The sequence below is a fragment of the Oryza sativa genome, chromosome 12, assembly GCF_034140825.1.
Source record: "Oryza sativa Japonica Group chromosome 12, ASM3414082v1".
Lineage (NCBI taxonomy): Eukaryota > Viridiplantae > Streptophyta > Magnoliopsida > Poales > Poaceae > Oryza > Oryza sativa.
Window position 1 is genome coordinate 27,513,406 of NC_089046.1, and position 26,033 is coordinate 27,539,438.

Consider the following 26,033-nt stretch of genomic DNA (forward strand, 5'->3'; position numbering starts at 1 on the left):
CATTCCAGTTCTTGATCCAGTATTTGTTGTTGTACTCTTCTTCAATATTGCCGTCAGATCACAGAGTGCGTGCAGCATATATAGGTGCTCCACGGCCATGTGCTCCGAACAACCCATGCTAGCACGCACGGACAGCGGCAATCAAGCCATAGATCGAACGAGCCCCCATTTCGAAGATCATTTCGTCGATGTCAACAACTACGTGTGATGATTCATCCTCATCGTCGTCGCCGAGGTGACGAGGGAAGGTATTATTATCGGTAAATTTAATTGGAGAGGTCTCTTCAATTAGTCTTAACTAGAGACATCCACCACGTGATAGTACTTAATCCATTGAGCAAGTAGGGGAAATATTTCTATCATCTATGTTTCAAATAAAATTTTCTCTTAAATTACTCATCCGATTTACAATCCGATTACGCCGTTGTGTTTGTAATAATTAAATCTTTACAACAAGATCTCACATTATTATATTTTAATGAAAAATCACAAATTACTTTTATGATATGTCTAAATTACTTTTAGATTTCACTAAGTTACTTCTTAGACATATAAAAGTAAATTCAGTAAAGTCTAAAAGTAATTTACATATATTATAGAAGTAACTTATAACAAAAAGAAAGTAACTTATAAAAAAAGAAAAATAAAGTAACTTTAATTAATGCCTTTTTTCATTGAACAAATTATCATATATATATATATATATATATATATATATATATAAAAGTTACTTTTAGATTTGATTAAAATACTTCCTATACATTCATAATGCTACGAGGTGATTACTTTTATTATTATTTTAGTTAATTCTATAATTTGTGCTGATTAATTTAATTTCTAGATAGAGTCATGTTTTTATCTCTACAACGGATTTACTTCAAGATGACATGCCAAACTTACCTTCGTTTTGTTCTAAGTTACTTCCATAATATATGTAAATTACTTTTAGGTTTTACTGAATTTACTTTTATATATATAAGAAGTAACTTAGTGAAATCTAAAAGTAATTTAGACATATCATAAAAGTAATTTGTGATTTTTCATCAAAATATAATCATGTGAGATCTTGTTGCAAAGATTTAATTGTTACGAACATAACGGTGCAATCGGATCGTAGATCGGACGAGTAGTTTAAGAGAAAATTATATTTGAGGTATAGGTGGATGGTGCCTCTTATAGATGGAGTGGTAGCTAGTAGCTACCACTAGCTGTGTAGTTACGTCCTATTATTATGCGCGCGGGATTCGAATTCGTACTATGCACTCAGCGCCCGAGCCGGATCGGGCCTTAGGTATATTTGGGCCAACGTTGGAAGGCCCATTTTATTAAAGGAAAAAGTACACCGAAGGTCCCTTAACTTGTCATCGAGTTACAAAATCATTCTTGAACCGTAAAACCGTATACAACGCATCCCCCAACTTACAAAACCACTGCAAACTAGGTCCCTCGACGGTTTTGGCTCTGGTTTTGTCCGATGTGACAGCTGACTCAGCGTGGAACCCACGTGGCCCCACACGTCAGCCTCTTCTTCCCCTCCCTCTCCACCTCTCTTCCTCTTTCGTCTCCTCTCCACCAGCGGCGACGGAGGATCCGTCGGGTGCAGGCGGCGTCCGGCGGGGGAGTGGCTGGGCGCAGGCGGCGATGGGAGGAGCTGCGCGCGGGCGTGCGGGCGGCGGGCGGGAAGCAGCTGGGCACAGGCGATGGGGGAGGCCGTGCCACGACGATGAGCTCGTGCTGAGGCCGGCGGGCCGCACCATAGCGATGAGCCTGCGCCAAGGTCACGCTGCTTGCACCGCGTCGCCAGAGGAAGAACGAGGAAATAGTGGAAGAACAGAAAAAAGCTAGGAAATGACAAGCAGTAGCGTCGTGCTGTGCCAATCAGCCAATGCACACCAGCGTCTGCACTGTCGCACGACCTCTCCCCGACGGCCACTTGCCCCACCGCGCCTCGCAATCGCTCCCTGCCGCTGACCACGTCGGTGCTCGGCCTGTCGAACCGCGCCACGCCTGCCCCGCGGCGCCACCATCGGCTGCCAGGCCGCGGCAGTCGTATCCATCGGCCATCGCAAACGGCGCCATCACGGGAAAGATGAAAGAATGAAAAGAAAACGAAGGAGAAGAGAAAAGAAAGCAGCGAGCAGCAAGTGTCATGTTGTGCCGCTGCACGCTAGCACTGGCAGCGCCGTAGGGCAGCATCCGTGGCGTCGCGCCGCTCCTCCCCCCGCCGCCCGCGCCCAGCTGCTCCCCGCCGCCCGCCGCCCACGCGCAGTGAAATGGACCAAGCGAAGAAGCAATAGTACTCGTTCTCGCTGCTCCCCGCCATCATGGCGCCATGGGAACCCACTTCGCCCGTGCCTCTGCTGGTCTCGATCGCCGGTTGGGAGGTGTCGTCGTTGTCGGCGGGAGACCATGGTGAGGGAGCGGATGGAGAGGAGGTTCTTGGGAAGGAACCCGCTGCGGTGCAGGCGGCCGACGAGCTCAGAGAGGCCACGGTTGGTGGATTCGGCAGGCAGAGGAGTCGAGGAGACCCACGGGGCTGGGAGGCGAAGGCGAGGCGGCGGATGCAGGCGTCTCCCTTCTCCAGCGTCGTCGCCTCATCGCCCGCCGCTGCCGCCTCGTCACCGCCACCGCCGGACTCCCGCCTCCCCCACCGCCGGCTGTGCTGCCCAACTGAGGAGAAAAGTGAGAGAAAAGAAGAGGAGAGAGGAAGAGAGGTGGAGAGGGGAGGGGAAGAAGAGACTGACATGTGGGACCCACGTGGGTCCCACGCTGACTCAACTGCCACGCCGAGGGATCTAGTTTGCACTGATTTTATAAGTTGAGGGATGCGTTATATCTGTTTTTGCGGTTCGAGGACGATTTTTTAACTCGATGACAAGTTGAGGGACCTTCGGTGTACTTTTTCCTTTATTAAACTTGCACGTATAAAAATCACCCAATTTATGACACGCGCACTTTACATTATGATAATACTCCCTCCATCCCTAAATATTCGACGCCGTTGACTTTTAAAACATGTTTGACCATTCGTCTTATTAAAAAAAATAAGTAATTATTATTTCTTTTCCTATCATTTGATTTATTGTTAAATGAAGTATACTTTTTTTATACATATAGTTTACATATTTCACAAAAAAAGTTGTTGAATAAGACGAACGATCAAACATGTTTAAAAAAGTCAATGGCGTATTAATGCGAAAAACGCACACTGGCCTGGAAGATCTGCTTAACTTCAGTGCAGATCCAAAATCTTGCTTTTAGGTTCGTGAGCGTGCCAGTTGATTTGATCATGCAATCAACAAGAAAGAAAGACAAGAAAACCGCAGTTAAATCCATAAATGATAGCCGATCGGGTAGTTGCCGATGACATATCATTTATCTATAAGCCGATGTCATATTTGAATCGGTCGGCAGATATAAATAAGTAAGAAAGAACTAAATCTACTCGATCGGCTGTAGATATTAACAATATATAATCCTTATGTTGATATATACTTAGATCAAGTGATTGGGATAGATCGGTCGCCATGCCGAGACAGTATAAATCACTTAGATCGAAATATATATTAACAATGAGATTATAGATGTTCATAGCATAGTTGATCAGATAGATCTAGCATGTATCGGCTAATACTCCGATACTACTAAATATATCAAACGGAAGCCTAATATACCTAAATGCAACAAGATCTTAACATAAAGGACGGATTTAATATATCAATGAAGCATATAAGATATAAAGTAGTTAAATCAGATAAGATCGGCTGAAACCCCGATACTACTCTAATAGGCAACCAAAGACAGGCTAGAGATCAAAGTTCTAATCACGACTTATAAGATTAAACTCAACTGATGCAGCTATAAATATGAAAAGAAGAATAATATCTAGACAATCAAGCCGTTGGATATTTCATAGAGTGGTGGATACCCTATATAATCTAAGTCAACGTTGGTATTTAACCTAATTGACTGCCTTCTAACGATAGATGTTAGCCGATTAAAGGTTAAATAACAATATTGTCAAAGATTATATAGAATATATGATAACTTGGCGAATTACATAGACAAGATTAGAGTATCATAAAGATGGAAGCACTAATCCCAAGAACGCAAGCCGCCATAACAAGTTTTACCTCTAGTTGAAGATCGAAACCGATGCAGCTCAACCCGAAAGCAAGAACTCTTCGAAACAAAACAAAAGTAAAGGGTGGCGATGCGCCGAGATTGTATTGAACTTGTGTTGTTGTATTACATGGGGCTCGGGATCTATTTATACCCGTGATTACAAAATATGTCCATATCGGACATGACTCTTATCTCTAACAAACTCTAAGATACCATAAGTCTTTGCGGCGGACTTTTGCCCAAACTTATCTCTAAGGAAATTACATGAAATACCCTAATTATTAGATACAACTGCCTTTTCAGTGTTGAATAGTCCCACATTGGTTGTGGAAGGGCAAAGGACCTAAGATATAAGTAGGGGAGCCCCTCACCTCAATGGCTAGCTTTTGGGGTGGGAAAGGCCCTTTACGATCCTACAATTGGTATCAGAGCCTGGCTAGGTTAACATCTCTAGCCCGATGGACACAGTGTGTGAAGGTCTGATGGACCATGGGTGCCTGCGGGGCCCGTATACCTGATGTACCGTGGGCCTGTTCTGTGGGGTCTATATACGGTGAAGGGGCGGTGAAGGGCTGAGGGACACCAATGTGTGAAGGGTGAGATTGTTGAATAGTCCCACATTGGTTGTGGAAGGGCAAAGGACCTAAGATATAAGTGGGGGAGCCCCTCACCTCAATGGCTAGCTTTTGGGGTGGGAAAGGCCCTTTACGATCCTACATTCATGACTCAATCCATGCGTGGCAATCCTCATGAAGCACATTAACTCAACCCGACAACGTGTACCGAGTCACATTGTCGGAATCGGCTTAATCGGCCAACCTTGTCCGACTCGAACTCTGCCGATCCTGATCGTAGCCGATTCGGACTTTTAGCCGATTCCCACTTTGTTTACGGAACGATCTCTATCTTGGATTCCGCCTCGATTTATCTCCATCTCCGATAGTTGAATTACCAAATTTGGTCGTTAACACATGCCCCCCAAGTCCGGAATATTCGGTAATGTTTCAGATTTGCCATATCCGTGTCTCCAAGAATATCACTTATTGCCGTTTTTCCGACCGTTACCGCATCGCTTTAAAGACTAACCGTCGTCCCCGAGAAATTTCACACCGTTAGCTCCATTTTCACCGCTTAAGCCAACTTCGTCTTCTCTCTCTCCGGCGATCCCCTCGGCGCACAAGGCGATTTCCTCTCCGGCCAAACTTCCGCTCGCAGAGATGTCGTCCTCCGCCAGTCCGTTCGCCGCGCCATCGGCCGAATACACAGAGATAAGTACCCATTGGCTATATCCTCTCTTTTTGCGCAATAGATCGGTTCCTCTTCGTCTCATCTTTTTTTCTCCTTCTCTGCTCTTGTTTGCATCTGTAGCACTTGTCCAACCTGGTTGCGATTCCCAGTCTGTCACATGAGCATCATTACTTTCTTGGTCTGATCGGCAATTCTGACCCTATTGAGTTTATCATCGCCGAAACCAATAGGATTCCTTTTAGATTGGCCAGCCCAAACTTAAGTCACTGGAAGAATACTTTCAAGTCTTGGCCCTCTCTCGAGAAAACTTCCCCTGAGAAAAGTTGATCTGTATGGTACAAACGTGTATCGGCCAGCAAGCAAGTTCATTGGGATGAACTAGGAATCGGCCAGGCCCTTGCTCTCACTCTAGCAAATTCGGCTAAGGATGAACCCCTGATGGCCTCTGCAACTTATTTTTGGTCCAATGCCCTTAATGCTTTCCTGTTCAACCAAGGGCCGATGACCCCCACTCTGCTTGACATCACCATGATCACTGGTTTAGATGTGACTTCATCGGCTAACCCCATGAGTTTGAATACCAAGAACCAGTTTGATTTTAGGGCCAAGAGCATAGGTGGCTGGTCTGGCTATGTTGCTGCGTATATGGGCAAGGGATCTGTCACCCCCCGAGAGCATACTGCCTTTCTTTTGATGTGGCTTGAGAAATTTCTGTTCTGTGGATTAAGCTGCGGTCCTACCACCAACGGGCAATTCTTAGCCGAGGCCCTTGAAACAAAGAAGCAAATCCCTTTAGGCAAAATCCTCCTCGGCTATCTGTATCAGATGTTGAGCAATGCATCGGCTAAGATAGCTACAGGCTCAGTAGTAGGTGCAGGTGGACCATGGTGGTTGCTGCAAACATGGCTCAACCTTGTTGTCATAAAGGTTGTGAATTGGCCACCTTTGATAGATGCAGAATTCCCAAGGCTGGAGCCCACCACCAATGATGATGGGAAAGAGGTCACCCACCACCGATGCATGTTGTATGGGGAAGCTGCATCGACACCAGCCGATTCTAGAGCAAAGCTATCGGCTGAACTGCTCAAAGATTGGTTCTGCAGTTTTTATGAGGGCTTCCAAAAAGATGCTCGTGTCTGGTTTCCATATGAGGATTCGGTGAATTTCGATCTCCCAGCAGACTTCAGATTTGAGGACATCAACTCTAAAAAATTTGACAAATCCAGAGAAGTCTTCTCGGCTGCTATCAGTCCATGCATTCTTCCTGTTGGCATCCATCAAGGGAGAAACATACAAGTGTCTTATGAATTTTACTATCCAATGAGCTCAGCCAGACAGTTTGGGATGGGACAGCTGCCGATCGGCTTGTTCTTTGCTGACAAAATCCAATGCAGAGGAGAAATCTCATCAACACTGATGATGGATCGGCTTCTCAACATCCCAGGACCGCCTTTGGGCAGCATCGAAAATATAGAACTAGCAAGGTTCATGAGCAGGAACTTTGACAGATGGTGGGGTGAATGGAAGCAACACATATTCCATCAATCGACTTCCAAGTACATGACAGATCTGTTCCCAGACGTTATACCCCAGGTAAATCTTTACCTTGTTAATCCTGTTGTAATAAATGTTAGCTAATTTGTATCTTTAACTAATCTCTTCTTCTATTTTGCAGACAACATGGATTTGGAGAGTTGGTCCCCCAGAGATTTTTCTAGAAATGACTTACCATAGGCCACGAAGCAGCGGTTGTTTCGGCGAAACATCGAATATCTGAGGGTCCACAACTGGTTTTCAATGAGGTGGTTAGTATAGAAATGGCACATAGGACGTTAGGGTGGATAGGCTGGCGGGCGTGACACCGTGGAATGCAGATGGAGAATTCTGTGCGAAATTAAAACCTTGATAACTTTTCCTTCAGGTCATGGAATTGAGCTAGGTTTTTTTTGACGGCTGCAGAATCACGGGCCTCACCATAGAGAGACTGGATTTGGAGAGGTGGACCCCCAGAGATTTTTCTAGAAAGGACTTACCATAGGACACGAAGCAGCGGTTGTTTTGGCGAAACGTCGAATATCTGATGTCCACAACTGGTTTTCAACGAGGTGGTTAGTATAGGAATGGCACATAGGACGTTAGGGTGGATAGCTTAGACGATGTCGGTGTCAAGCGCGTCGACTAACCGAGCCGTTAAGGTAGGCTGGCGGGCGCGAAACCGTGGAATGCAGATGGAGAATTCTGTGCGAAATTAAAACCTTGATAACTTTGCCTTCCGGTCATCGAATCAAGCTAGGTTTTTTTTGACGGCTGCAAAATCACGGGCCTCACCGTTGAGAGACTAGATTTGGAGAGGTGGACCCCTAGAGATTTTTCTAGAAATGACTTACCATAGGCCACGAAGCAGCGCTTGTTTCGGCGAAACGTTGAATATCTGAGGGTCCACAACAGGTTTTCAATGAGGTGGTTAGTACAGAAATGGCACATAGGACGTTAGGGTGGACAGCTTAGACCATATCGGTGTCTAGCGTGTCGACTAACCGCGCCATTAAGGAAGGCTGGCGGGCACGAGACCGTGGAATGCAGATGGAGAATTCTGTGCGAAATTAAAACCTTGATAACTTTGCAAACAGGTCATGGAATCGAGCTAGGTTTTTTTTGATGGCTGCAGAATCAAGGGCCTCACCCTAGAGAGACTGTGGACCCCTAGAGATTTTTCTAGAAATGAATTACCATAGGCCACAAAGCAGCGGTTGTTTCGGCGAAACGTCGAATATCTGAGAGTCCACAACTGGTTTTCAACGAGGTAGTTAGTATAGGAATGGCACATAGGACATTAGGGTGGATAGCTTAGACGATGTCTGTGTCAAGCGCGTCGACTAACCGCGCCGTTAAGGTAGGCTGGCGGGCGCGACTCCGTGGAATGCAGATGGAGAATTCTGTGCGAAATTAAACCCTTGATAACTTTGCCTTCAGGTCATGGAATCGAGCTAGGTTTTTTTTGACGGCTACGGAATCATGGGCCTCACCCTCGAGAGACTGTATTTGGAGAGGTGGACCCCCAGATATATTTCTAGAAATGACTTACCATAGGTCACGAAGCAGCGGTTTTTTCGGCGAAACGTTGAATATCTAAGGGTCCACAACTGGTTTTCAACAAGGTGGTTAGTATAGGAATGGCACATAGGATGTTAGGGTAGATAGCTTAGACGATGTCGGTGTCAAGCGCGTCGACTAAACGCGCCGTTAAGGTAGGCTGGCGGGCGCGACTCGGTGGAATGCAGATGGAGAATTCTGTGCGAAATTAAAACATTGATAACTTTGCCATCAGGTCTTGGAATCGAGCTAGGTTTTTTTTAACGGCTGCAGAATCATGGGCCTCACCCTTGAGAGACTAGATTTGGAGAGGTGGACCCCCAGAGATTTTTCTAGAAATGACTTACCATAGGCCACGAAGCAGCGGTTGTTTCGGCGAAACGTCGAATATCTGAGGGTCCACAACTGGTTTTCAACGAGGTGGTTAGTATAGGAATGGCATATAGGATGTTAGGGTGGATAGCTTAGACGATGTCAGTGTCAAGTGCGTCGACTAACCGCACCGTTAAGGTAGGCTGGCGGGTGCGACTCCGTGGAATGGAGATGGAGAATTCTGTGCGAAATTAAAACCTTGATAACTTTGCCATCAGGTCATGGAATCGAGCTAGGTTTTTTTTGACGGCTGCAGAATCACGGGCCTCACCCTTGAGAGACTGGATTTGGAGAGGTGGACCCCCAGAGATTTTTCTAGAAATGACTTACCATAGGCCACGAAGCAGCGGTTGTTTCGGCGAAACGTCGAATATCTAAGGGTCCACAACTGGTTTTCAACGAGGTGGTTAGTATAGGAATGGCACATAGCACGTTAGGGTGGATAGCTTAGATGTTGTCGGTGTCAACCGCGTCGACTAACCGCGCCATTAAGGTAGGTTGGCGGGCGCGACACTGTGGAATGCAGATGAAGATTTCTGTGCGAAATTAAAAACTTGATAACTTTGCCTTCCGGTTATGGAATAGAGCTAGATTTTTTTTGACGGCTGCAGAATCACGGGCCTCACCCTAGAGATACTGGATTTGGAGAGGTGGACCCCCATAGATGTTTCTAGAAAATGACTTACTATAGGCCACGAAGCAGCGGTTGTTTCGGCGAAACGTCGAATATCTGAGGGTCCACAACAGTTTTTCATTGAGGTGGTTAGTATAGGAATGGCACATAGGACGTTAGGGTGGATAGCTTAGACGATGTCGGTGTCATGCGCGTCGACTAACCGCGCCATTAAGGTAGGATGGAGGGCGCGACACGGTGGAATGCAGATGGAGAATTCTGTGCGAATTTAAAATGCTGATAACTTTGCCTTCCGATCATGGAATCGAGCTAGGTTTTTTTTGACGGCTGCAGAATCATGGTCCTCACCCTAGAGAGATTGGATTTGGAGAGGTGGACACCCAAAGATTTTTCTAGAAATGACTTACCATAGGCTACGAAGCAGCGGTTGTTTCGGCAAAACATCGAATATCTAAGGGTCCACAACAGGATTTCAACGAGGTGGTTAGTATAGGAATGGCACATAGGACGTTAGGGTAAATAGCTTAGACGATGTCGGTGTCAAGCGCGTCGACTAAATGCGCCGTTAAGGTAGGCTGGCGGGCGCGACTCGGTGGAATGCAGATGGAGAATTCTGTGCGAAATTAAAATATTGATAACTTTGCCATCAGGTCATGGAATCGAGCTAGGTTTTTTTTTGACGGCTGCAGAATCACGGGCCTCACCCTTGAGAGACTGGATTTGGTGAGGTGGACCCCCAGAGATTTTTCTAGAAATGACTTACCATAGGCCACGAAGCAGCGGTTTTTTCGGCGAAACGTCAAATATCTGAGGGTCCACAACTGGTTTTCAACGAGGTGGTTAGTATAGGAATGGCATATAGGATGTTACGGTGGATAGCTTAGACGATGGCGGTGTCATGTGTCACATCCTGATTTCTGTTTCAGGATTTATAAATTATTTAATAAATTATTATTAGAATTTATATTAAATGTTCATTAATTTACAAGTGAAGTTAAATGTGGGAAATAAAATTTCCTAAATATAAAGCATGGATGGATTTAATTTTTATTAAATTCTTCATGGTTAATTATACTCTCTGGAATTTTCTCAGATTTTTTCGGAGCTCAATTCCTAATTTTTAATCATACAAAGAGCATTTCAGTAATTACCCACATATTAAATTAATCATTAAATGGTCTAATTATAATTTTGTTAAGTACTTTGAGTGTCCAAGTATTTTCAAGATTTTTCTTGGAATTATTTGAGCATAGGAAGTATTTTTAACAATTCAAAGATCATTTAAGTGATTAATTTAATTGGAAAAGTAATAATAATCCTCTTCCTAGTCTTGGGCCCTTTCCGGCCCATCCCCCTCTTTTGTGTGCACAGCCGTGCAGCCCTAGTCGGCCCAGCCGAGTTTCCCCCTTCTCTTTCTTTCTTTGCTTTGTTTTCAGCCAGCCCAAGACGAAAAGTCTAATTTGCCTCCCTCAACACTGTTTATCTTCTACCTCTAGCAGCCGAACTGAGACCGATTTGGCTCGGTTTTTCTCCTCCAAATCTGACCTTTCCCCTTGTGTTTTTCTAAAATTAGTTGAGGGGAAATATTCCTCTTATCCTCCTCTATCTTCCCCCAAGAATCGGAGCAAACCGTTGAGTATTTTATCCGAATCGAACTCGTTTTTGAGTTTATCTCCAAAACCGAGTTTTTGATTTCCCGGATCGATTTCTTGCGGGAGGAGTCCGATCTCTTCAATCCAAGGCTATAAATAGTACCCCCTAGTCCTCCTCTTTCGTTTGCCCCCCTCTCCCGTGGTCTCCCGTGCCTCGTAGCGCCGCCGCCACGTGCTCCGCCCCGCCGTCGTCGCCGGCCGAGCTCCATCCGCGTCGCGCCGCCGTCTCCATCGTCGTCGCCGGTCGCCGTCACCACCGTTGGGTGCGCCGTGGTGAGGGGAAGCTCGGCCACCCTTCCTTTTCCGTCGCCGGTCATCGGAGCTCCGCCGCCCCGTGCAACCCGAGCCGCCGCCGTCGCCTCCTCGTCGCCGGCCGTCGTCGGTCGTCGTTTGGCACGAGGGTGAGTATCGTTGGGTTCGTCTCGTCGTCCTCTACGTGTTCATGTCCTCCAAATCCGCAGCCGGTCGCTCTATCTCCGGCGAGGTCGCCATCTTGGTCCGGCCATTGATGATGTCATCATGACGTCATCATCTTCTCCTTTTCCAGTTTTTTCTAATAGATTAAATCTTCGGAAATTCATAACTAAATCATCGTAACTCGGTTTTGAGTGGTTCAAGTTGCTAAATTCATCTAAAATCATGATCTACATGTTTGTTTACTTTATATGTACTGTTTATTTGGTTTTTATTTGTCTTTTTCTTCGTTTTGCGTGTTAGCTTGTCGTTTCCGTCGTTGCGAAGGTTCGTGAGTGCGTCGGAAGTGATCAAGAAGATTACTTGAAGACCGATTATTGCAAGGCAAGTCACATAGATCCTAAACACAATCCTTTGAGCATGTTGATCCTATATTTAAATTCTCTATTTATTTCAACTGTGCATTTATTTTCGAATGTCACCGGGTGGTGTGAACTTATTCCTTTGTTATGGCCAATTTGCATTGATTACTTTATTCCTTGATACCTTGGGTTATTATAACTTGACTAGTTGGGCTTTATATATTGGTTCAGCTAGATATTAGTTATGATTGCTTAGCCATGCTTAGAAACATTAGCACACTATTGGGATAACTTATGACTCACTATTATTTAAGGATGGCTTAATGATAGTTCACGATGGTTAATCGTGATTGGTTAATTAATTACTTGCCAACTAAAACTTGATAATGGTGGGTTGTGAGCACATGGTTTTGAGAGTCGTGCTCCTGACAATTAAGGACCGGTTCGCGAGCTACTGTTGTGAGACATTTACCGTACCAACCACAAGCCAGCGTGGGCAACGGCTTTATCTTTTGTATAGCATGATTCAATATAGTGCGCCAGACTGTGAAGTGGCGAGAAGTCCACGGGGGTCGCTGGGGAGTCCATGCCTTGTTTATAAGGGGGTGATTATGATCCAGGAAAGGTGCGCTGTAATGGATTATGTTGTGCAAGGGGTATTGTCACAACTCCTTTCCGAGGTACCGTGGTGGTATTGAGGCACATGGTGACATGATGTGGGGTTGTGTCTTGTGGGTACAGTGGTACACCTCTGGCCAGAGTAAAACTATTCGAATAGCCGTGCCCGCGGTTATGGGCGGGTTGAGCAATGTTTTTCGTGATTAGTCTCACACCTCTCACAATAATTATGGATGTTATACCTGGTAATAATTTGCTTAGCTCCTGGTTTGGAGTTAGATCTGTACAGCCGGGTATGGTTGTTCAGGATGGTTGGGCCTGTGCAGCATGGGTGTGCTGTTCAGTGTTGATTAAAATTTTTAATTAATTACTCTACTGTTTTACTACTCTTAACTCTTTGCTAAATGCTGCTTTTGCAAATGAGCCTATATTATGCCATCCTTTGGTATCCTTGTGCACTTGCATATTTGCTGTGTGGCTTGTTGAGTATGTCATATGCTCACCTTGCAATAATCGATCAACCTCAGTTGAAGAAAAAGGATCCAGAAGGAGAAGACGTTTGGCTTATACCCCAGTTGAGCTGCCTGTGGGAGTGGAGCTGAAGCCATCGCTAGATCGTTATTCCGTTGCTGTTTTCTTTTCTTTTGTAAGTGTGTAACGTTATTATTATGATGGATTTGTATATTAAATTGTCAGTTTGTGTACCTCGGCTGATTCCTGGACGAGGATTTTATGCACAAATAAGTTCGGAAATTACTAGTGAATTTCCGGGCGTGACATCATGCGCGTCGACTAACCGCGCCATTAAGGTAGGCTGGCGGGCGCGACACCGTGGAATGCAGATGGAGAATTCTGTGCGAAATTAAAACCTTGATAACTTTGCCTTCCGGTCATGGAATCAAGCTAGGTTTTTTTTGATGGCTGAAGAATCACGGGCCTCACCCTATAGAGAAGAGATTTGGACAGGTGGACCCCCAGAGATTTTTCTAGAAATGACCTACCATAGGCCACGAAGCAGCGGTTGTTTCGTCGAAACGTCGAATATCTGAGGGTCCACAACTGGTTTTCAACGAGGTGGTTAGTATAGGAATGGCACATAGCACGTTAGGGTGGATAGCTTAGACGATGTCGGTGTCAAGCGCGTCGACTGACCGCACCATTAAGGTAGGCTGGCGGGCGCGACACCGTGGAATGCAGATGGAGAATTCTGTGCGAAATTAAAACCTTGATAACTTTGCCTTCCGATCATGGAATGGAGCTAGCTTTTTTTTGACGGCTACAGAATCACGGTCCTCACACTAGAGAGACTGGATTTGGAGAGGTGGACCCCAGAGATTTTTCTAGAAATGACTTACCATAGGCTACGAAGCAGCGGTTGTTTCGGCTAAACGTCGAATATCTAAGGGTTCACAACAGATTTTCATTGAGGTGGTTAGTATAGGAATGGCAAAATGGACGTTAGGGTGGATAGCTTGGACGATGTCGGTGTCATGCGCGTTGACTAACCGCGCCATTAAGGTAGGATGGAGGGCGCGACACGGTGGAATGCAGATGGAGAATTCTGTGCGAATTTAAAATACTGATAACTTTGCCTTCCGGTCATGGAATCGAGCTAGGTTTTTTTTGACGGCTGCAGAATCATGGTCCTCACCCTAGAGAGACTGGATTTGGAGAGGCGGACACCCAAAGATTTTTCTAGAAATGACTTACCATAGGCCACGAAGCAGCGGTTGTTTCGGCGAAACGTCGAATATCTGAGGGTCCACAACAGGATTTCAACGAGGTGGTTAGTATAGGAATGGCACATAGGACGTTAGGGTGGATAGCTTAGACGATGTTGGTGTCAAGCGCGTCGACTATCCGCGCCATTAAGGTAGGCTGGCGGGCGCGACACCGTGGAATGCAGATGGAGAATTCTGTGCGAAATTAAAACCTTGATAACTTTGCCTTCCGGTCATGGAATCGTGCTAGGTTTTGTTTGACGGCTGCAGAATCACGGTCCTCACCCTAGAGAGACTGGATTTGGAGAGGTGGACCCCTAGAGATTTTTCTAGAAATGACTTACCATAGGCCACGAAGCAGCGGTTGCTTTGGCGAAACGTCGAATATCTGAGGGTCCACAACATATTTTCAATAAGGTGGTTAGTATAGGAATGGCACATAGGACGTTAGGGTGGATAGCTTAGACGATGGCGGTGTCATGCGTGTTGACTAACCGCGCCATTAAGGTAGGCTGGCGGGCGCGACACCGTGGAATGCAGATGGAGAATTCTGTGCGAAATTAAAACCTTGATAACTTTGCTTTCCGGTCATGGAATCGAGCTAGGTTTTTTTTGATGGCTGCAGAATCACGGGCCTCACCCTAGAGAGAAGAGATTTGGATAGGTGGACCCCCAGAGATTTTTCTAGAAATGACCTACCATAGGCCACGAAGCAGCGGTTGTTTCGGCGAAACGTCGAATATCTGAGGGTCCACAACTGGTTTTCAACGAGGTGGTTAGTATAGGAATGGCACATAGCACGTTAGGGTGGATAGCTTAGACGATGTCGGTGTCAAGCGCGTTGACTGACCACACCATTAAGGTAGGCTGGCGGGCGCGACACCGTGGAATGCAGATGGAGAATTCTGTGCGAAATTAAAACCTTGATAACTGCCTTCCGATCATGGAATGGAGCTAGCTTTTTTTTGACGGCTGCAGAATCACGGTCCTCACCCTAGAGAGACTGTATTTGGAGAGGTGGACCCCAGAGATTTTTCTAGAAATGACTTACCATAGGCTACGAAGTAGCGGTTGTTTCGGCGAAACGTCGAATATCTAAGGGTCCACAACAGATTTTCATTGAGGTGGTTAGTATAGGAATGGCAAATAGGACGTTAGGGTGGATAGCTTAGACGATGTCTGTGTCATGCGCGTCGACTAACCGCGCCATTAAGGTAGGATGGAGGGCGCGACACGGTGGAATGCAGATGGAGAATTCTGTGCGAAATTAAAATGCTGATAACTTTGCCTTCCGGTCATGGAATCGAGCTAGGTTTTTTTTGACGGCTGCAGAACCACGGTCCTCACCCTAGAGAGACTGGATTTTGAGAGGTGGACCCCCAGAGGTTTTTCTAGAAATGACTTACCATAGGCCACGAAGCAGCGGTTGTTTCGGCGAAACGTCGAATATCTGAGGGTCCACAACATATTTTCAATGTGGTGGTTAGTATAGGAATGGCACATAGGACATTAGGGTGGATAGCTTAGACGATGTTGGTGTCATGCGCGTCGACTAACCGCGCCATTAAGGTATTATGGAGGGCGCGACACCGTGTAATGCAGATGGAGAATTCTGTGTGAAATTCAAATCATGATAAATTTGCCTTCCGGTCATGGAATCGAGCTAGGTTTTTTTTGCCGGCTGCAGAATCACGGGCCTCACCCTAGAGAGACTGGATTTGGAGAGGTGGACTCCCAGAGATTTTTCTAGAAATGACTTACCATAGGCCACAAAGCAGCGGTTGTTTCGGCGAAACGTCGAATATCTGAGGGTCGACAACAGATTTTCAATGAGGTGGTTAGTATAGGAATGGCACATAGGACGTTAGGGTGGGTAGCTTAGACGATGTCGGTGTCAAGCGCATCGACTAACCGCGCCGTTAAGGTAGGCTGGCCGGCGCGACACCGTGGAATGTAGATGGAGAATTCTGTACGAAATTAAAACCTTGATAACTTTGCCTTCTAGTCATGGAATCGAGCTAGGTTTTTTTTGACGGCTGTAGAATCACGGGCCTCACCCTAGAGAGACTGGATTTTGAGAGATGCACCCCAGAGATTTTTCTAGAAATGACTTACCATAGGCCACGAAGCAGCGATTATTTCGGAGAAACGTCGAATGTCTGAGGGTCCACAACAGATTTTCAATGAGGTGGTTAGTATAGGAATGGCACATAGGACGTTAGGGTGGATAGCTTAGACGATGTCGATGTCAAGCGCGTTGACTAACCGCGCCGTTAAGGTAGGCTGGCCGGCGCGACACCGTGAAATGTAGATGGAGAATTTTGTGCGAAATTAAAACCTTGATAACTTTGCCTTCCGGTCATGGAATCGAGCTAGGTTTTTTTTGACGGCTGCAGAATCACAGGCCTCACCCTAGAGAGACTGGGTTTGGAGATGTGCACCCCCAGAGATTAGGGTTTATTCCTAATCAATTATTCTTTATTCGCGATCAACACACTCCGAAATCAAAATCCAATGGAATAGGCGAATAAAATCGGCATGATGCAATTTATTTAAAAATTTTTTGAAGGCCCATAATTTTGGAGTTTCGATTTTCGTTGGTCGAATTTTCAGGATGTTACGAACCTACCCCCGTTAAATAAATCTCGTCCCGAGATTTCTTACCAGTTTTCGAATAGGTGCAGGTATTCCGTCCTCAAGAATTCTTCGCTTTCCCAGGTGGCTTCGTCCTCAGTGTGATTACTCCATTGTACCTTGTACATACGCCACACTTTGCTCCTAGTCCTCTTTTCGGCTTCATCCAATATCCGGACCGGGTGTTCTGGATACGTGAGATCATTGCTAATGTGAATCTCTTCCAGCGGAGCTTGTTCCTCCGGCACTCGTAAGCACTTCTTTAATTGAGACACACGGAAGACTGGGTGTACATCGGCGATATTTTCTGGTAGCTGTAACTGATATGCGACTTCTCCTCGTCTAGCCATGACTTGGAAAGGTCCCACATATCTTGGCGCTAGTTTCTCTTTGACCTTAAACCTTTTTGTGCCTCTCATCGGAGAAACCTTCAGACAAACATAATCTCCTTCCTTGAATTCCAGGTTTCTTCTTCGGGTGTCAGCGTGACTCTTTTGTCGTGATTGTGCCACCTTTAAATGGTCACGGATCAGGCTAACCTTTTCTTCGGCCTCTTTGATAATGTCAGGTCCAAATACCGCCCGTTCTACCGTCTCGGACCACATTAGTGGGCTATGACATCGTCGACCAAATAATGCCTCATTTGGCGACATCTTTAGGCTCGCTTAAAAGCTGTTGTTTTAGGAGAATTCGGCATAGGGCAAACATCTCTCCCAGTCTTTGCTAAAATCCAATGCACAAGCTCTCAGCATGTCCTCCAGGACCTGATTTGTTCTCTTTGTCTGGCCATCTGTCTGTGGATGATAAGCTGTGCTAAAAGCAAGATAACTTCTTAGGGCTTCATGTACTTTTTCCCAGAAATGCGAGGTAAACTGTGTGCCTCGATCGGATATAATTCTCTTAGGCACACCATGAAGACACACTATCCTGGTCATGTACAACTCGGCGAGTTTGGCACCGCTATAGTTTGTCTTGACAGGGATGAATCTTGCCGTCTTGGTGAGTCGATCCACAATCACCCAGATGGAATCATATCCTGTTGCGGTCTTGGGCAACCCAACTATAAAATCCATACCTATTTCATCCCATTTCCATTCGGGAATTCTAAGGGGTTGCAACAAACCTGCTGGTCTCTGGTGCTCAGCCTTCACCTTCTGGCATACGTCATAGAGCGCTACGTATTCTGCCACATCTCTCTTCATGTTGGGCCACCAGTATCCTTCCTTCAGATCCTGGTACATTTCAGTACTTCCGGGGTGCAATGAATATGCCGATTCGTGAGCTTCCTTTAGGATTAATCCTCTCAGTCCACCCTGTTCGAGTACAAAGATTCGCTTTTTATACCATAGGACATCTTTCTCATCGGTCGAAAATTCCTTTGCAAACCCTGCAGCTAAGCGTTCTTTCACCTCTTGGATTTCTCTGTTCTCCCTCTGGGCTTCTTCTATTTGGGTTCTCAAAAGAGGTCGAATGTCCAGGGTGTTTATCCGCCCACGAAGTACTATATGCAGGTTTAGCTGGGCTATTTCCTCTTTAAGCTCAGGAGCCATCTCTTCCATTCTCAGATGATTGCAATGACTCTTACGACTCAAAGCGTCGGCCACAACGTTTGCCTTGCCTGGGTGATAGTGAACCTCTAGATCATAGTCCTTGATTAATTCCAACCATCGCCTTTGCCTCAAGTTGAGATCTGACTGGGTGAAAATATACTTCAGACTCTTGTGGTCAGTGTAGATATCGCAATGGTTTCCAATCAAATAGTGTCTCCAAATCTTTAGTGCATGAACCACAGCTGCTAGTTCTAGGTCATGGGTAGGGTAATTTTCCTCGTGTGGTCGCAGTTGTCGCGATGCATAGGCCACAACCTTTCCGTCCTGCATCAGTACTCCTCCTAGTCCTTGCCTTGATGCATCACAATATATAACAAAGTCTTTCCTATTGTCGGGGAGAACTAGAATAGGCGCAGAGGTCAACTTTTCTTTGAGCTGCTCAAAGCTCTCCTTGCACTGTTCTGACCACACAAACTCCTTTTCCTTTTTGAGTAGTTGCGTCATTGGTCGAGCTATCTTAGAGAATCCCTCAATGAACCTTCGGTAGTATCCGGCCAAACCTAGAAAACTCCGAATCTCGGTCACAGATTTAGGTGCCTTCCATTCCGTAACAGCCTCCACTTTAGCAGGATCCACTGCTACTCCACCGGCTGAGATCACATGGCCTAGAAAGGCGACTTCCTTTAACCAGAACTCACATTTACTAAATTTTGCATATAACTTATGCTTCCGAAGTTTCTCGAGTACCAAACGCAAGTGCTCCGCATGCTCTTCCTCGTCTTTGAAGTAAATTAAAATGTCATCAATGAATACTACCACAAATTTGTCCAAGTAATCCATGAACACTTTGTTCATAAGATTCATAAAGTATGCCGAGGCGTTGGTTAAACCAAACGACATTACTGTGAACTCATACAATCCATAGCGTGTTGAGAACGCGGTTTTGGGTATATCCCCAGTCCTAATTTTCAGTTGGTGGTATCCTGATCGAAGGTCGATCTTAGAGAACACCTTAGCTCCTTTAAGTTGGTCGAAGAGATCATCAATCCGTGGTAGTGGATACTTGTTTTTGATAGTTACTTCGTTCAGTGAACGGTAGTTTACACACATTCTCATGCTACCATCTTTTTTCTTGACGAATAACACTGGGGCTCCCCAAGGTGACGAACTGGGGCATACAAATCCCTTCTCTTGCAACTCTCTGATTTGCTTTTTAAGTTCCTCCAACTCATTGACTGGCATCCGATATGGTCTCTTGGATATGGGAGCAGTTCCGGGTATCAGGTCAATAATGAACTCTATGTCACGATCTGGTGGCATTCCAGGTAAATCTTCTGGAAACACATCGGGCAATCGCTGCACTATGGGCATTCCCTTCATGGGTAGCATGGTGAATATGCCTCCGGCACGTTCGGCCAGTCTAGGATCTTGATCCATAGTTGCTCTTATATCCGATCCCCAGGGTGTGGTCAGGGTAACTTCTCTACGTCTACAGTCGATTACTCCTCTGTTCTTTGTTAACCAATCCATACCCAATATGACATCCAGGGTCTGAGGTATCACAACTATAAGGTTGGAGGGAAACACCACATCCCTAAGGCGAATAGGTATGTTGATGCAAGCATGACTTACGGTTATCTCGCCCCCAGGGGAGTGTACTATCATAGGCTTTCTAAGTCCCACTAGGGTTAAGTTGTGCTTTTGACTAGCCTCCAGGGATATGAATGAATGCGATGCACCAGAATCGAACAGAACTTTAACCGGGCTAGAATTGATAGAGAACATACCCATTAGTACGCCCTTATCTTCCTGGGCCTCTTCAGCTCGGACATGGTTCACTTGTCCGCGTCCAAATCCGGTAGCGGTCCTGTTAGTCTGCGGAGTCTTGAATAGACCTCGTCCGACAGCAGGGGTAGCAGTTCCACGAACAGTCATTGCATTAGCGCCAGTACGGACAGGAGTTTTGCGTGGATGTGGGCAGGTGTTGGCATAATGCCCATACTCCCCGCAGTTGAAGCAGTCCACATTCTTCTTGACTCCAGGGGCAGCCAGGGTTGGTGTAGGGGTGCGGTTCTGAACCGCAACTGGCCTATTGAAATTGCTAGGCGCAGCGGGACGGTTGGTTGCCACAATAGTGGGCTTCCGTCCAGACGAAGTGGCCCCCTTGAGTCGCTGAGGTACTCCCTGAGGCGGGCGATTCATAGCAAGCCTCCTCTTGCGGTTGTGCTCTACAGTCCTTTGATCATTCTCCAACCTAACGACTTTGTTGATCAGGCTCTAGAAACTCTCATGATCTTGTCCAATCATAGGCCCACGCAACTCATCATTCAGCCCTTCTATGAACTTGTCGATCTTTTCCTCTTCATCTGCGAGGTCTCCGATTGCGTAGCGGGCCAACTGAGTGAACCGGTTCAGATATTCTTGCACCGTTGTGTTTCCTTGTCGCAGCCTTCTGAACTCGTTCTTCTTCATGCGCATCACCGCGGCAGGCACGAAGTTCTCACGAAAAGCTGCAGTGAATTCTTCCCAAGTGGGTTCTCCAGCATCTTCTTCTCGAGCTTCCTTGTAAGTATCCCACCAATCACCAGCTGGTCCCTCCAGTTGGTTTACTGCGAAGATCACTTTGTCGGCTTCGCGCATCCGGACAAGGGTCAGTTTCTTCTTTATGTTGCGTAGCCAATCTTCTGCCCCCATAGGCTCGTCTGCCGTAGCGAAAGTGGGTGGCTTAGTCCTCATAAACTCTCCAAAGCTCGATCCTCCGCGGTTGCCTTGATTGTTTGCAATAGCTTGCAGAAGTTGGGTTTGAGTGGCCATAACTCCGGCCAGGGTGGTTAGGTCGGGTACTTGAGTTTCTTCATTGCTGGTTGACGCCCTATGTCGGCTTGCCATCTGTGTAGGCCGATGAGGTAAGTATCCTATTTTCCTAACTAGCCCTTTTTGGTTTTATCCCGTTAAGGGAGTTGTTTTGATTGTGAACTTTGTTTTGCAAGCATGGTGGAATAAACTCATTCATAACACAACAGTAATAATATCATAAATAACATCACAGAGTTCCGCAGATAGTACATAAATCATGATGCAATCGACTGCACATATACGCAGTCCAAATAAAGTTCATCCAAAAGATACATCGAACTAATCATCAAGCTACTCGTCAATCTAGGTAGGGGGGTGTGTCTCGCATGCTATCCCAAAAACCATCTGAAGCGAGATCGAAGCTGCAATAGTCCTCCCGTCTAGTCATCCAACCATCCGCAGGATCCTGGGGCAGGTAGAGGGTGGTCGCTGGCACGGGCAAACCTGAGTCCCCACGGCTCGGAAGTAGTGACCTCTGGATCTGGCTTGGGCTTCTTGCCCGGAGGTCGTGTGCTCTTGCGAGCAGTGCTGAGGGTATGAGGGCCTCCGACAAAGGTGATGCGGTGGACAGGAGTCTCATCCTCTGAAGGATCAGTGATGTCCGGCTCTATCTCTGGCTCAGTGTCGGTCCCCTCTGTCTAAGAATCGACCAGGATCAGACTCTCCAAACTGGAACCCAGCTGCGGTGAAGGTGTAGGGATCAGTGGAGTGTGCACAATCTCCGGGGCAGGTGGCTGTGTCACTGTCGGGTCCACCAAGTAAGGTGCTGACTCAGTAGCCAGCATACCAACCTCTCCCAAAAGAGCGTGGAACGCTGGTGGATACGGCGGGGTGAGGAAGAAGTAGCGGTCACGCCCTACTGCTTTGGAAGTAGAAGCTCCTGTGGTGCTGGCTGTAGCTGCTCGAAGCTGCTCCTCAAGCTGGCTGACGTGCTCCTAACTCTCTCTCAGCTGCTCCTCGAGTGTATCCATCATCCCGCGGCGATCATTGTACTGATCAGATAGCTGCTGAAACTGGTCACCGTGGACCTGAAGCTGTGCCTTCAGTGAGTCTATCTCACTGCCCCAAGCCTGGTGCTCCTCCTCTAGCTGAAGCTGCTGCACTGTGAGGTTAGTCACCTCAGTCTCTAACTCTCCCACACGTCTCTGCTGGTCGTCAATCTCTAACAGAGCCTCCTCGTAGAAGTCGTCTACTGCCTCAGCCCATCGGGACAGTCGAGTCACTATCGGGTTGTAGCAGCAAGGTGTGTCCTGGACTGTGCAGACGGAGTTGCTCTCCTCTTGAAACGGGTGGTGAGCAAACTCGGTACTCGCTAACTCAGCTCGTTGAATAGAGCTAAGTCGGAGGAAGGCCTCCCGGGCTGCATCCTGCATCGCGGTCTCCGGTAAGTCGTGACGGTGGCGTGTCGGAAAGCTGTAGTCTGACTCTAAAGGAACTCGTGTATGAACCTCAACCCGAGCCTCCCAAACGGGTCCACACCATCTCACTCGGTAGATCGGAAATCTGGGGTACCGTAGGCGCCTCATCAACCGGTGTAGCTCAATGACGTATCCCTCTGAGCGGGGTACGCCCATCTCCCAGGTAGTGGGTGAATCTTGATCTGCCATCTAATTTTAAGAAAAACCCAAAGTCAGCTAAGAGTAAAACTTGTTTTGTGAAGAAAATAGTTAAGAGTAAGATGAAAATTGTATAGAGTTTTGTAAACATAGCGTTTTTATTTTTGAAAGTATTACTAAATGGGAATTTCTCCCTTGACCAACTAGAAAAGGGGGTGGGCGCCTTTTGGTCTTCTCCTACAGTTGTATGGCTTTGATACCAGCTCTGTGGACCCCCGTTTTTATAACAGGAATCAATCGTGTAAACAGTACCATTTCCCTGGATCAAGTAGTCTGGTACACACGAGTTCATAGCTGAAATACCAAATGCAGATACATGAAAGTCTAGTGCAAATTATTACATCATAAGCCCGCAGGCATAGTCTTAGATCATCGGACGGAGCGGTCCGGAATACATTCGAAAAGCAGAAGCAGATAAGGCAGCGGAGTTAAGGCAGCGGCACGCCATTGCCACAGGCAACGACCGTAACTAAGACCTACTGAGCGCCATCGTCTTCATCACCCTCCTGGTAATAGGCATAGGGATCCTCCAAAGCTTCATCTCCGGCCTCTAATTAAGTGTATATATTGCAAGGGTGAGTACCAACCGTACTCAGCAAGCCACCACAGCAACAATGCACATGATAGGAGTATTTCAAGGAATGGCTATGGTTCTTTTGCGCAAAGCAAGTTTTGTAATTCTTTTCACAATCCTAAGACCTAGCATAGACTGACCGAATTTTAGTACCAGTGTTCACATTAAACAATGACGGTTCTGTCCACCATCCATTGTGATCCCAAGGATAGCTTCCCGCCATTGAGTCGTCATGGTTTTCTGAGGACGTCCACCTTCCCGCCTCTCAGGAAGTGGCTCCAACAGCATAAAAATCATCATGCAATAACCCATCCCACACAAGTTAAGAATTTAGAGTCTAGCCAAGTGTAATACACGTCCCGGTGCTCAATAACCGCGAGCACGGCTATTCGAATAGATTTGGTTTACTCACACTGCAGTGGATGTACACTTTACCCGCGCTCCGCGACTGCCCAACACATGAGCCTCGTCCCAACACATGAGACGCGTCACGGCAAAGCTTTTCGATAACCTCGCATTGGCAGTACCCGCTCCATGAACTTTACATCCTCATGCACTCTAGGCGTACACGGTTTCTAGCAGTGAGAGGAGTTCTGGCGCACCCAGGAAGGGAAGACTCACACATGCATTAAGTTATAATTATGTTTAGATTCTCACATGGCAGTCCTACCGATGGCGACACCACTGTAGACACCCGCCTCGCGGTCCTACCAATGGCTACCCCACCGTAGAGCCCCTGCCTCACACATCAAGAAATCACAAGTAGGATGTTTCATCATTGCATGCAACTTTATTTGTAAACAAAATAATTTCGTAATTGGGATCAACATGTTCAAAGAATAGTGATGACTTGCCTTGCTCAAAGTCTTGCGGGTCTTGGCCTTCACTCGGATCCGCAACTCCCTCGGGCTCTACAAGTACGTGCGAAGAATTGATTTGAATTCCATTAGAATTCAAATAAAATCCAATAAAGACCAAATCGAAAAGCGAGCACGAGAGGCGATTGTTATATCCACTATATTATTCGCGAAATAGAACTATTCCTCAACCTAAGACATTTTGTGTCTCCTAAGTAATTTTCCTAAGAATTCAACACCTTTATTTTAGTTCTTAAATAAATCTAAATTCCTACCGCAAATTGATTACTCATAGAGGCTACCAAAATATAATTAAATTTCACAATTTTATGACTATAATTAATCTACAATTAAATTCTAATTATTTTAAATTTTCTAAACTTCTAAATTTTACTCAAATGCCTTTTTATTTTCTTCCTCTTTCTTTCTTTTTTCTTTTTTTTCTTTTCCCTCTTTTCCTTTTCTTTCTTTTCTCTTTTCTTTTCTTTCTTTTTCTATTTTCTCTCCCTCCCGGCTCCTTTCTCCCTCTCTCTCTCTCGGCTCCTTGCCCACCCGGGCGGCGACGGCGGTGGACGCGAGGTGGGGGGAGCGGCGGCTTACCGACAGCGGCGGCGGCGGCACGACGACGGCAGCGAGTGGAGAAGGGGAAGAAGGAGAGGGGATAAGATGGAGGGGATGTGTGTGGGGTGGAGAAGAGGAGGGGTCGGGCTTTATAGGGCGTGGAGAGGGGCGGGTGGCCTTATGGCGACGAGTTATAGGGCGATGGCGACGGGCGGGCGGCGCGGCGTGGGGCTCGGTGTGACGGCGATGGCGATGCGACGACGACGCGGCGCGGCAGCAACGCGGGGCGTGAGGCGGCGACGCGACGGTCGAGCGGCGCTCGGGCGCGGGGCATGAGGCGGCGACGCGATGGGCGAGCGGCGCGGCAGGGCGCGGGGCGCGAGGCGGCGACGCGATGGGCGAGCGGCGCGGCAGGGCGCGGGGCGCGAGGCGGCGATGCGACGGGCAAGCGACGCGCGGGCGTGGGGCGCGAGGCGGGGAGAGGGCAGCGCGCGGTGACGGGACGGGCGACGGCGTGCGGCGCGGCAGCGGCGACAAGAAGCGACGGCGTCGGCGCGCGGCGTGACAGCGACGGCGACGGCGCGCGGCGGCATGGTGTGCAAAGCGACGAAGCGACGGGCGGCAGCGGCGACGCGGCGGCAGGCGGCGCGGGGCTCAGGGCGGCCAGGCGCATGCGGCAGAGGAGGGGTTAGGGGTAGGGAACGCGATCGAACACTTACAGCGCAATGAACAGTGATTTTTTTTTCTATTTTTCCTATTTGGTTGTTTTTCCTATTCAAATCTTGTCCTAATATTTCTATTTTTTGCACAAATCAACTTTACACAATATTTGGGTTGCTCTAACCTAGATTATCATTACCCATATTTTATTTTGATATAGTTTACTTGAATTTAATTAGAGTTAATTCTAATTCCATCGCAATTAAATTTAATTTATACCAATATGGTCGCGACAATATCTTATTTATTTCCAACCTCACCTAATCTTTATTATATTTTAATTATTTATTTTGCCAATTTAATTTTAGGGTTTATTCCTAATCAATTATTCTCTATTCGCGATCAACACACTCCGAAATCAAAATCCAATGGAATAGGCAAATAAAATCGGCATGATGCAATTTATTTAAAAAGTTTTTGAAGGCC

General features: G+C 46.7%; 1 protein-coding gene and 1 long non-coding RNA gene across 2 annotated transcripts; both read left to right on the forward strand.

Annotated features, from left to right (window-relative positions):
- Positions 1 to 5,811: 5,811 nt before the first annotated feature.
- On the forward strand, positions 5,812 to 7,312 carry LOC136354616 (uncharacterized). Its single transcript, XM_066306119.1, has 3 exons — positions 5,812 to 6,966; positions 7,049 to 7,066; positions 7,295 to 7,312. The coding sequence occupies exons 1-3, from the start codon at positions 5,812 to 5,814 to the stop codon at positions 7,310 to 7,312; spliced, it is 1,191 nt and encodes a 396-aa protein (XP_066162216.1).
- Positions 7,313 to 10,919: 3,607 nt separating this feature from the next.
- Positions 10,920 to 13,222, forward strand: LOC136354857 (uncharacterized). Its single transcript, XR_010738722.1, has 3 exons — positions 10,920 to 11,525; positions 11,842 to 11,922; positions 13,046 to 13,222. It is a non-coding gene; the product is annotated as an uncharacterized lncRNA (long non-coding RNA).
- Positions 13,223 to 26,033: the final 12,811 nt, after the last annotated feature.

What these genes read in the sequence shown, in the direction of transcription:
- LOC136354616 (XM_066306119.1), top strand. Translation starts at nt 5,812, where the DNA reads ATGGCCTCTGCAACTTATTTTTGGTCCAATGCCCTTAATGCTTTCCTG.